We start from the raw sequence: 11696 nt of genomic DNA, 5'->3' as shown, positions 1-11696 counted from the left end.
CATAAGTCTGGCTTGCCCAGTTCTGTCTATTAGCAGTAGAGCAAAGCCAGGCTGGGGGCTACGGCTGGGCAGGGTCTCTTCACTCCTGGTTGCTTACGGAGGACAACAGCAGAGAGGGTCTCTCCCTCCTTTCTCCCCTGCCTCTCTGCCCCGTTGCTTGGAGTCCAGGGGCAGAGGTTGGTGGCTTTGCTTATAATGCACCAGCATGTGTGGACTGGAGCCTCCTACCTCACCGGAACTGGAGTCTCTGAAGCGCACGAGGCAGTGGCCTGGTTCAGACAACACGCTAAACCATGCGTTCCTTTAGCCATTTTGTGGTTAAGCAGCATGGTTTAGCGTATTCTCTGAACCAGGTCTCTTTTTATTTAAAACATTTATTTATTTAAAACATATCTCGCCCTATATCATTAAGATCTCAGAGCGGCGTGCAGATAAAAACATACAGTATAAAACAAATATGCACAGTTAAAAACAAACCATGATCCCAGTTAAAACAATATATAATTTAAAAGCAGTTAAAACAATGTGCCAGTGAGTTTAACCATCAAAGGCTTTGTTTTTCCTTGCGACAAGCATTCTCGCGCAACGACCACCTGTTGGCTGTGACAGGGTGTGGGTGCATTATGGGATGGAGGCTGGTTTCTTCCCCTGTCCCACTTTGCTCCCCTCTCCGGGTAGTGTAGGCAGGCCTGCCCCACAAATATTTGCATTTGTGCTTTTTATTATTTATTTATTTATTTATTTATTTATTTATTTATTTATATAGCACCATCAATGTACATGGTGCTGTACAGAGTAAAACAGTAAATAGCAAGACTCTGCCGCATAGGCTTACAATCTAACCTGTTGGTTGTTTTATTATGGTTTTAATTTTTGTGAACCGCCCAGAGAGCTTCGGCTATTGGGCAGTATAAAAATGTAATAAAATAAATAAATAAACAAATAAATAAATAAATATCGAAGCCAGCGGGGCTTCTTTCCCCGGGAGAGGCGAACGGACCCTGCACCCGCCCCACGTCTGTCCGGGAGGCAGCTTGCGCGGGGACAGGCTGCAAAGCCAGGCGCCTCCCTCAGCACTACATCTCCCGGCAGCCCCCGCGTCGGCGCCCGCCCACCCCTGCCGCGCAGCGCATGCTGGGAGCTGTAGTCCGGCGAGGAGGAGGAGGAGGCTTCAGCAGCCATGCGGAGGTGAGGAAGGTCGCAGCGGCATCTATGCTGCAGGAGCCGCGCAGGGGCAGCCCGGAGATCCGCCCTGGCTAGTCGGGACTCTGCCTGGGACCGGCAGCCCCTCGCATCGTCCCCGGGCGGCTCCTGGAGCGATGCCGGGCAGGGGGAGCAGGCGACCCCGGGAAGCTCCTTCGGACCCCCTGCAAAGGGCCTCGCGGAGGAGGGTATCGGGACAGGTCCTTGGATCCGGATCAGGCCCCGGGAGCCCCCCAGTGCAGCAGCAGCTCCGCCCGTGTCCCCCGCACCTGGCACACATCCGGCGTGCGGTCCTGGGGGGAGCCCAGAGGCCTCGGGGCTAGTAGTAGCCATTGATAGTAGCCTCCTCCTCCTCCTCCATAAATGTAGGGTGACCCTATGGAAAAGGAGGACAGGGCTCCTGTATCTTTAACAGTTGCATAGAAAAGGGGATTTCAGCAGGTGTCATTTGTATATGTGGAGAACCTGGTGAAATTCCCTCTTCATCACAACATTTAAAGTGCAGGAGCTCTACTAGAGTGACCAGATTTAAAAGAGGGCAGGGCACCTGCAGCTTTAACTGTTGTGATGAAGAGGGAATTTCACCAGGTTCTCCATATATACAAATGACACCTGCTGAAATTTCCTTTTCAATACAACTGTTAAAGATACCTCCTTTTCATAGGGTCACCCTATATAAATGTTTCTCACCTGCCCAAGGGTCTCTACTTCCCTTGCTCGGCTTCGTCCATTTTCTTCCGCTGCCCCTTACGCCTGGAACGCTCTTCCAGAACATTTGAGAACTACAAGTTCAATCGCAGCTTTTAAAGCTCAGCTAAAAACTTTTCTTTTTCCTAAAGCTTTTAAAACTTGATTTTGTTCTGACTTTATACTGCTAGTTTTACCCTACCCTGTGCCTGTTTGGTGTATTCTCTTCCCCTCCTTATTGTTTTATTATGATTTTATTAGAATGTAAGCCTATGCGGCAGGGTCTTGCTATTTACTGTTTTACTCTGTACAGCACCATGTACATTGATGGTGCTATATAAATAATAATAATAATAATAATAATAATAATAATAATAATAATAAAAAATGTGTCCAACCCCCTTTTAAAGCCATCCAAATTGGTGGCCCACACTACATCTTGTGGTAGTGAGTTCCATAGTTTAACTAAGCATGGTGGTAAGAAGCCCTTTCTTTGATCTATCCTGAATCTCCCACCCATCAGCTTCAGGGGATGACCCCACTGGGTTCTAGTATTATGGGAGAGGGAGGAAACTGTCTCCCTTTCCACATTCTCCACACCGTGCCGCATTTTGCACACCTCTTACCATGTCTCCCCTTGCATGCTTTTTCCCCAAGCTAAACAATCCCAGCTGTTGTAACCTTCCGTCATAGAGAAGGTCTCTTCAGCCCTTTGATCATTTTCGTTGCCCATTTCTGCACCTTTTCCAGCTGTATAATACACTTTTTTTTTTTTTTTGGTATGGTAACCAGAACTAAAAACGATTTATTGATTCCATTTTTATACCGCTCAATAGCCAAAGCTCTCTTCGCCTAATGGTATTCCAAATGTGGTCACACCCTAGACTTGTATAAGGGGAGTATGTCCTTGGCAGTTTCTATTTTTGATGCCTTACCTAATGACACCTGGCATGGCATTTGCCTTGTCCCCCAGCTGCCAAACACACAATCAGCATTTTGGAATGAGGGGGAGATAGTACATCTTGTTGACTTCTCAGACAAATGGGTAGGAATAAAACCTTTCTATCTCGACGAGGGTCGCTCCTATGAAAAGATTGTTAATGATTTTTGTAGCAAATTTTATGCTCTTTAATTTTGTACTGAGACATCTTTTCTATGAGATTACACATAAAAGAGTTATTGTGCGAAAACTGGATTTTGGCCGCCATTTTCCAAGATGGCAGACATTATGATGATTTCCTGAGATGCCCCTATATCCCATTTTAATCTACATGGTTGTAAATGCCACCATACCAAATTTCACACTTGTATCACAATGTGCACGATTTGGCCAGAAATTGTCGTTAAGCCTCTCTACTGCTTTGTCAGACATCAGCAGTTCAGACCCCATACATTTACAACGCAATTTAGGATTTTTTTAGGCATACACTGCCCTTCCGAAAGTCCATGGCCATGCCAGGAGGGTTGTTTATGCACTCTTACATGCCTTCCCCAACTGGTGCTTTCAAATTGGACTTCAACTCTCCTAATTCCAGCTATTATGACCCTAAACAGCTTAGGGCTAGGCTATCTGAAGGAACGCCTCCTCCCATATGTACCTGCTTGGACCCTAAGGTCATCCTCAGGAGTCCTTCTCCGTGAGCCCCTGCCAAACGAAGTGAGGCAGATGGCTACCAGGAGGAGGGCCTTCTCTGCTGTGGCACCCCGGCTGTGGAATGAGCTCCCTAAGGAGGTTCGCCTGGCACCTACATTATATGCTTTTAGACGCCAGGTGAAGACCTTTTTATTCTCCCAGCATTTTAACAGTCTATAAATAAATTTTAACTTGGTGTTTTAAATGTGTAATTTTGCATTGCTGCTGTTTTTATCTGGTTGAGCTTTTATATTGTATTTTATGTTATGGTTTTATACTGTTGTTTTACACTTTGGTTTTAATTTTTGTGAACCGCCCAGAGAGCTCCGGCTATTGGGCAGTATAGAAATTAAATAAATAAATAAATAAATTGTGTCTCTGTGTACGTTTCAACTATATTTTAATATCAGGTCTTTGCCCCAAAGCAGTCCATACATTTTAAAATTAAATTACGATAAATACAAGTATCACTGAGTAAGCACCATTCGGCACAAACCTATTGTTATTAATTTATTATGTTTCTATACCACCCCAGAGTCGAAGCTGTCTGGGCAGTTTACAAAAGCTTAGAGCATTAAAAATTATATATAAAATTTAAAACCGTAAAAGCATACAACAGGCAATCAGCCAAAACTAAAAAAACAACAACCCAGGTCTGGGAACAATTAAAATCTTATCACATGCTGCTAAATACCTGGGGAAAAAGAGAAAAGTCTTGACCTGGTTCCAGAAAAAGCAATGTTGGTGCCAGGCGGGCCTTGTGGGGAAAATAATTCCATAATTGGGGGGCTACCACAGAGAAGGCCCTCTCCCTTGTTGCCATCTTCTGAGCATCCCTCAAAGTCGGTACCTGGAGGAGGACCTTAGAAGTTGAGCATAGCGTACGGGTCGGTTTGTGTTGGGAGAGACGGGATTACTCGTGTCTCCTTTTAGTAATCCAAAAGGGATTACTTTGGGAGTAAACAAGTGTGGAATGGCCCTGTATATGAACCAGCAGGGGATCTACTGCACGCCGGCAAAGCAAGACTTCGGTTGCATCTAAACCTGCTGCGACGGCTTTTAAAGTAACCATCTTAGGATGGAGGCAGGGGTGGGCACCCTGGTGCCTTAACTCCTGAGGAGGTGCAGCTGAGCCACCTCCCTGCCACAGGCTGAAGAGGCTCCTTCCTGTGCTTCACCCCAGGTCTCCCATCAGAGCCCCCTGGAAGCTGGCCAACAGGACCCGGGGGGGGGGGCATGGCCATTCTGGAGGCCTGACCACAGCTGCCTTCCTAGCTCTCCTTTTTGCTCTCGCCTTTGGCAGGGTCAGCAGCAGCCTCAGCAGCGATGATCTCCTGGAGGATCTGGAGACAGAAGGAGAGAGGCAGCTGAAGAGCCTCCTGCACCATCAGCTTGACACGTCCGTCTCCATCGAGCAGTGAGTGTTTGTTTCTTATTTATTCATTCACAGTATTTTTATCTCGCTCCCCGGGCAAAGGAGGCTCCTGGAGCAGCTTACCTGCAGTCAGCCAAACACGACAGTCCCACCCGCCCCCTCCCCTCCGCCTCCTGCAGGCTTACAATCTAAAAAGACACAACACGCAAGGAAAAGGAGTGAGGGTGGAAGAGGGGAAAAGTAATCCATCTTTCAGCTGGGCTGGTGGAATGGCCGCGCTGTGTTTCTTCGCGTAAAGCGCTGCAACAAAGTGCTGTGGCGCAGGAGCTTTGAATGCCCTAAAGCACCATATAGCTGCTTTTTGATGCCAGCTGCCTTGGGGATCCCTGGAATGAAGGGCGTTTAGAAAAGTTCTTCACGCGTAATCCTAGGAAGCCAAGAAGACGCTGCCTTGTACAGAGTCAGCCGCGGGTCCGTCTAGTCATCCCAGAGTGCAGGACACGGAATAAAGGGCTCAAGTTACAGGAAGCCAGATTCCGGGTGGACATCAGGAAAAACTCCCTGACTGTTAGAGCAGTACGACAATGGAACTAATGACCTAGGGAGGTTGTGGGCTCTCCCACACTAGAGGCCTTCAAGAGGCAGCTGGGCAACCATCTGTCAGGGATGCTTTAGGGCGGATTCCTGCATTGAGCAGGGGGTAGGACTCGATGGCCTTAGAGGCCCCTTCCAACTCTGCTATTCTGTGATTCTAGTCCAGTATGACTGGTGCTGACTGGCAGCCATGGCTCTCCAGGGTTTCGGGCCGGAGCCTTTCCACGTTCCCCCTGGGGACAGGGGTTCTCTGGCCTGAGGCTTTGCTTCCGTTCTCACGGGCTGCCCCTCTCCTGATGCTGTGTTGCGTTGCATTGCAGATGTGTGTCCAAGCGGCGCTGCTTTGCCCCTGCGGCTGTATACAAGCCCTTTGGGGAGGAGGCCGCCGGGACTCGCAGCTTGCCGCAGTTCCAGGCTCTGCAGGAGAGCAGCAAAGAGACAGCCTCCCTCCGGGAGCTGGGCCTCTCGGATGCCGAGATCCATCTCTGGAAGAACCGGGCCTTGGCAGAGAAGGTAAGCAAGGAAGTCCGCCATACTATTTTGCGATTTGACACAGGACGCTCTCTTGGTCTCAGGCCGGCAAGCCAGGCTTGGCGTGCTGTGTGCCGGGGAGCCCAAAGCCTGCCGAATTTGAGCCCTGCAATGCTTGGAGATGGGGAGGGCTGGGAGCGTGTGTCTGTGTGTTGGGGCCAGAACTTTTCCTTGGGAATTCTGTTTGTGCTCAGAAACACAGCTCACAATGCAGGTCTTACTTAGCAGAGTAAGTTTATTAGCTTCAGACTTCTTAACAGTTCTGTGTCATTGTGCAGAGTGACAAAAGCTATACACATGTACACGTATACACAGTTTTTATCTATATTACATACAGCTGTGATTAGGCTAACCCAGCCTCAAGGATCTTTAGTATATTCATATCATTAACACCATGATATCTTGGAGAATCCTGGCAAGGTTCCCAGTACAGCTTCTATCTCAAGGTAATTGCTCACAGATAGTCTTTCTCTGTTTAGCCTTGAGATAGCCACACACACAATTTTAATGACTACGCAAGCCTTTTACTTTCTTATGCTTAACAGTGTGTGTGTGCACATGGGAGGGGGGTAAGGATGCTCTCTACCGCACTGGAGTTTTTCTCTTCTGCCCCAAGGGCAGCCTGTGAGCCTTGGGTAGATGCTTCCCACATCAAGGGTGGCTGGGGATTTGGGGAGACCTGAGCCAGATTCCGCATCTCCGCACAGCTCAGCGCCTGGCTCTGCATAGCAGTCTAAGCGGAGAGGCGGATCCCGCTGCACCAGAAGAAAAGATCCTGCGTTTGCTTCAACTTCTAGGGGCTGATATGAACCCCAGTGGCAGAGAATACTATTATGGTCCGTGGTTGGAAAACGCTGGTAGGAAGGGTGCCTGTGTTTCAGGTCTGGAGGCCCAGTGCTGTAGTTTGAATGGCCTCAGTCCAGTAGGGTGACCCTGTGAAAAGGAGGATCTTTAACAGTTGCATAGAAAAGGGAATTTCAGCAGGTGTCATTTGTGTATATGGAGAACCTGGTGAAATTCCCTCTTCATCACAACAGTTAAAGCTGCAGGAGCTTTACTAGAGTGACCAGATGTAAAAGAGGGCCTGCAGCTTTAACGGTTGTGCTGAAGAGGGAATTTCACCAGGTTCTCCATATATACTTGCTGAAATTCCCTTTTCTAGGCAACTGTTAAAGAGACAGGAGCCCTGTCCTCCTTTTCATGGGGTCACCCTACAGTCCAGTGCAAGACCCTGCCTGCGGTCCTGGGCCCATGGATTAGAGGCATGGTCAAGCAGGCACAGAAAGGCACACACACCCCATCCCAAGGGGCGAAAGCTCATCTTCTGGGTCAGCATAATAGAAATTGTAGTAGGGCCTTTCACTTCACGTAGCCCAAACCTTGCTCAGTCCACAGCGGCTGGGGCACGCTCTCCACTTTCGGAAAGGAGGAGGGCGGCTCGCGCTCAGCAGGCAGCTGATTCGTAGTCGGTTGCCGTGGGTTTCTTCCAGGGTTCCGGCCTTGGAGCTGCACCCGAGGCAACCCAGGACAGGATCCAAGCCATCCAAGAGAAGATTGCCGAGCGCCAGCGCATCCTCTGCCTGCCACAGCGCTTTGCAGGCAGCAAACAGCTGAGCCGGCGCGAGATGGAGATCGAGAAGGCGCTCTTCCAGGGCACGGATCGCCACTCCTTCCTGAGGATGCTCTATCACCAAGGTGGGAGGTCCCTGTCGGTCTTTGGGGCGCCCCTGGGATCATCAGTGTGAGGGTGGTGGAAGTTAACTGGCAATCTGCGCACCCTCCAGCTTCTCTGCAGCGGGGCCCATTGTTTAGGGTGACCATTTGGAAAGGAGGACTGTATCTTTAACAGTTGTATTGAAAAAGGAATTTCAGCAGGTATCATTTGTATGCATGCAGCACCTGGTGAAATTCCCTCTTCATCACAACAGTTAAAAGATGCAGGAGCTATACTGTGACCAGTATAGGCCAGGATCTCTTCTCGATCCTCCCAGAGTGCAGGACACAGAATAACGGGCTCAAGTTAAAGGAAGCCAGATTCCAGCTGGACATCAGGAAAAACTTCCTGACTGTTAGAGCAGTGCGACGGTGGAATCAGTTCCCTAGGGAGGTTGTGGGCTCTCCCACACTAGAGGCCTTCAAGAGGCAGCTGGACAAGCATCTGTCGGGGATGCTTTAGGGTGGATTCCTGCACTGAGCAGGGGGTTGGACTCGATGGCCTTGTAGGCCCCTTCCAACTCTGCTATTCTATGATTCTATGATCTTTTAACTGTTGTGATGAAGAGGGAATTTCACCAGGTTCCCCATATATACAAATGACACCTGCAGAAATTCCCTTTTCAATACAACTGTTAAAGATACAGGCTGCCTTTTCATAGGGTCACCCTACCATTGTTTTCCTTGCCACTTAGACGACGCTGCGCCAAAGGCAGCCCACGAGAGGGACCCGATGGCTCACCTGGAAACCGTTTATCAAGAGCTGCTGAGCCCAGAGATGCCGGCGTCCTACCTGTCTCCTGAAGGTGACCCTGGCTCACCATGCTCTGTGGCCCCTAGCGGCAGCAGCTCCCCAGCAGCTCAGGGCTCGGCCCATCAGCCTCCTTCGGGGCCTGTGATGGTGACGGAGCCGGTGGAGTTTGTCCCGGAAGAGGAGATTCACGAGAACCGCCTCTCGGAGGAAGAGATCCGCAAGATCCCCAGGTTTTCCTCCTACAGCCCCGGGGAGCCAAGCGAGGTAACTCCTCTCCCCCTCCCGGTTCGTAGGCTGGGCTTCAGGGCCGCTGATACTCCAGGATGGGCCCCTGGGAAGGATGGTTGCCTCCGGACCCCCCAGGGGGAGAGTTGCCTGTTGGATGTGCCCAGATCCTCTTGCGCAACTGCAGCTGCCCTGCTCTGCGGCCTGGAGGGCCAGCACATTTGCACACAGACCCAGTGGGAGATGTGGGGCCTGGGCTGTTTCTCCAGAATCCGGGCAATGGTGAGATTGTGGCTGTATTATTATTATTATTATTATTTATTTATTTATTTATTTATTTATTTATATAGCACCATCAATGTACATGGTGCTGTACAGAGTAAAACAGTAAATAGCAAGACCCTGCCGCATAGGCTTACATTCTAATAAAATCATAATAAAACAATAAGGAGGGGAAGAGAATGCAAACAGGCACAGGGTAGGGTAAAACTAACAGTATAAAGTCAGAACAAAATCAAGTTTTAAAAGCTTTAGGAAAAAGAAAAGTTTTTAGTTGAGCTTTAAAAGCTGTGGTTGAACTTGTAGTTCTCAAATGTTCTGGAAGAGCGTTCCAGGCGTAAGGGGCAGCAGAAGAAAATGGACGGAGCCGAGCAAGGGAAGTAGAGGCCCTTGGGCAGGCGAGAAACATGGCATCAGAGGAGCGAAGAGCATGAGCGGGGCGATAGTGTGAGATGAGAGAGGAGAGATAGGAAGGAGCTAGACCGTGAAAAGCTTTGTAGGTCAACAGGAGAAGTTTATATTGGATTCTGAAGTGAATTGGAAGCCAATGAAGAGATTTCAGAAGTGGAGTCCAGGGGGAGGCTCCGCCATGCCTGCCCCACTGACGTGAATGGCCCACCATGGTCATTCTTTCCTTTCAGCAGGGCTTGCACAGAACGGGCCACTGCCTGGTGCCTACGGCCTCCTTTTGTGAGCAGCAGAGGTGGCCTGAGGCTGCTCACCGTCAGTGCATCTGAGCCCAGATGGGCAGCTCCGAGTGTTAGCTCAGCTCTAGGATCAGGGCCTTTCCTCCACCTGGTCCCAAAGCTTTACCACTTGCGCTGCCTTACAGCCCAGGAGCCCAGCGACGCTCACCCCTGGCTCTCGCATGCGCGCAGACGCTCGTGCACAAGGCTTTGGGGAGGGAAGCTTTTCTCTGGGGAGCCTGTGAATGAGCCCTTGGTGTGGGTTGTGGGGCAGGCCAGCGTGGGGCTGCTCTCTCTCTGGAAGGCCCCGGTGACAGCTGGTGTTTTTGGCTGTGAAATCAGGTGCTGTACTTGAAGAACCTCAGCCGGCGCGTGACCGTGCAGGACCTGCTGGCCTTGTTTGCCAGGTTCCAGGAGCAGGACGGCCCCCGGATCCGCTTCCGCCTGCTGAGCGGGCGCATGAGAGGCCAAGCCTTCCTCACCTTTCCCTGTGAGTAGCCAGCCCCCCACCCCATCCCACCCCACCCTGGGATTCTTGCGCCTGTCTTCCAAGCTGGGCCAACTCTTGGCTTCCTGCCCCTGCTGTACTGGGGGCCAGGGGGAAGGGGTGTAAACTCCTGTCTTTGCCCCCTTCTGCTCTGGACCCTTACGGGTACCTCCTCCCCCATTGCCCACCCAGCGCTGAGTCCGCATCGCTGTTTGGTTCCAGGCATCTCGATGGCTCAGGCAGCCCTGAAACTGGCCAACGGGTTCAACTTGCTGGGGAAGCCGCTTGTGATCGAGTTCGGGAGAAGCAAGATGCCGGCCGCTGGACCCGGCGCCGAGCCCGCAGCAGGTCCTGGGACCTCCGAAGCGTTGTAGGCAGCAAACGGCCTTCAGGACCTCACACGGATCTACAGGGCGACTCCACCGTCCTTGTCCTGTAGGAGCCAGACTTGGGGAAGACCCTGTCACCTGCTGGGGACAGAAATCTGGGCGCAAAGGGAGCCATGCCTTGAAGCCAGAGAAGGAAGGAGAGTTAGGAGTTGTTTTCGGAGGCAGATCCCCCCACCCCTGGGTGAAAGGGTAAAGAGGAAGAAACAACTCTCCTGCTAGATTGTGCTGGCCAGTAATAACCGCTCCTGCAGGGAGGGTTTGTTTTCAATGGATTTGCAAGAAGAGATGTGGAGGCCACCCTGGTCGCCACCCTCCCTCCTGAGCCCTGGGGCTGCTTATCCCTCTGCTCTGTGGATGATGGTTGTCGGTGTCTCTTGACCACAACCTCTTCATGCAGCTCGCTTGCTGGATGCTGTGTTGTTTACATCCCTTCAAGATAATCCCCCCCACACACCCACACACCCAGTGTTTTGAGCAATGTATTTCTCAAAAACCTCATGTTTCCCTCCCCTGCAGATCTCAATTTCCAACGTTGCCTCTTTGCAAAGCGATCATAGCCATCCCTTGCAGCCCCACTCAATCCCAGAACCAGTTTTGTAAGGCAGGGGGGTTCCAGACATAGAGGGAGGGTCTTGACTCTGCCTTGCCCGCGTGGCTGGGCCGTGGCAGGGGTGTGCCACCAATGCCTTCCCACCAAACGGCCTTCGCATTTTGAAGGGGTCGTTTTCGTATTGCCTGATGAATGTCCTCCAAGGCCTTTTTGGGTATTTGTACACATCTCTGGGGCATCTCTCTCTCTGAGTGTGGAGTTCCAGCTCAGGGCACCTGCTTTAAATGGAACACATCAGAAATGTAAAAATAAACCTGACTGAGGCTAATCACAGGGCTTGATGTCAGTATGCAAGAGAGCGGGGAACTCAAAAACTCCAAGGTGTTTGGGGGGAGGGCGCTTTTTCCTGACTATTTTTCGCCTCCATGGGCATTAAATTCCCCTTTTGACTAATTAAGGCTCAAGGATTTTGGCTGATGAACTCCCGCTAGTTCAGGACGAGATAGTTGACAGACGCTTGGTGCCCGCTGGGTCAGAGGCACGTGAAATATAATATGGGAGGGGGGGGGTTGTCCTGGTTTTTGGTTCCA

General features: G+C 50.7%; 1 protein-coding gene across 1 annotated transcript; it reads left to right on the top strand.

Moving 5' to 3' along the window:
- Positions 1-1157: 1157 nt before the first annotated feature.
- Positions 1158-11434, top strand: RBM41 (RNA binding motif protein 41). Its single transcript, XM_063141560.1, has 7 exons — positions 1158-1188; positions 4827-4940; positions 5813-6005; positions 7514-7718; positions 8432-8754; positions 10023-10170; positions 10390-11434. Exons 1-7 carry the CDS (start codon positions 1181-1183, stop codon positions 10539-10541), a joined length of 1143 nt encoding a protein of 380 aa, XP_062997630.1. The 5' UTR covers positions 1158-1180; the 3' UTR covers positions 10542-11434.
- Positions 11435-11696: the final 262 nt, after the last annotated feature.

The sequence above is a fragment of the Elgaria multicarinata genome, chromosome 15 (assembly GCF_023053635.1).
Source record: "Elgaria multicarinata webbii isolate HBS135686 ecotype San Diego chromosome 15, rElgMul1.1.pri, whole genome shotgun sequence".
NCBI classification, from domain to species: Eukaryota; Metazoa; Chordata; class Lepidosauria; order Squamata; family Anguidae; genus Elgaria; species Elgaria multicarinata.
This window is presented reverse-complemented; position numbering and strand designations above follow the sequence as displayed.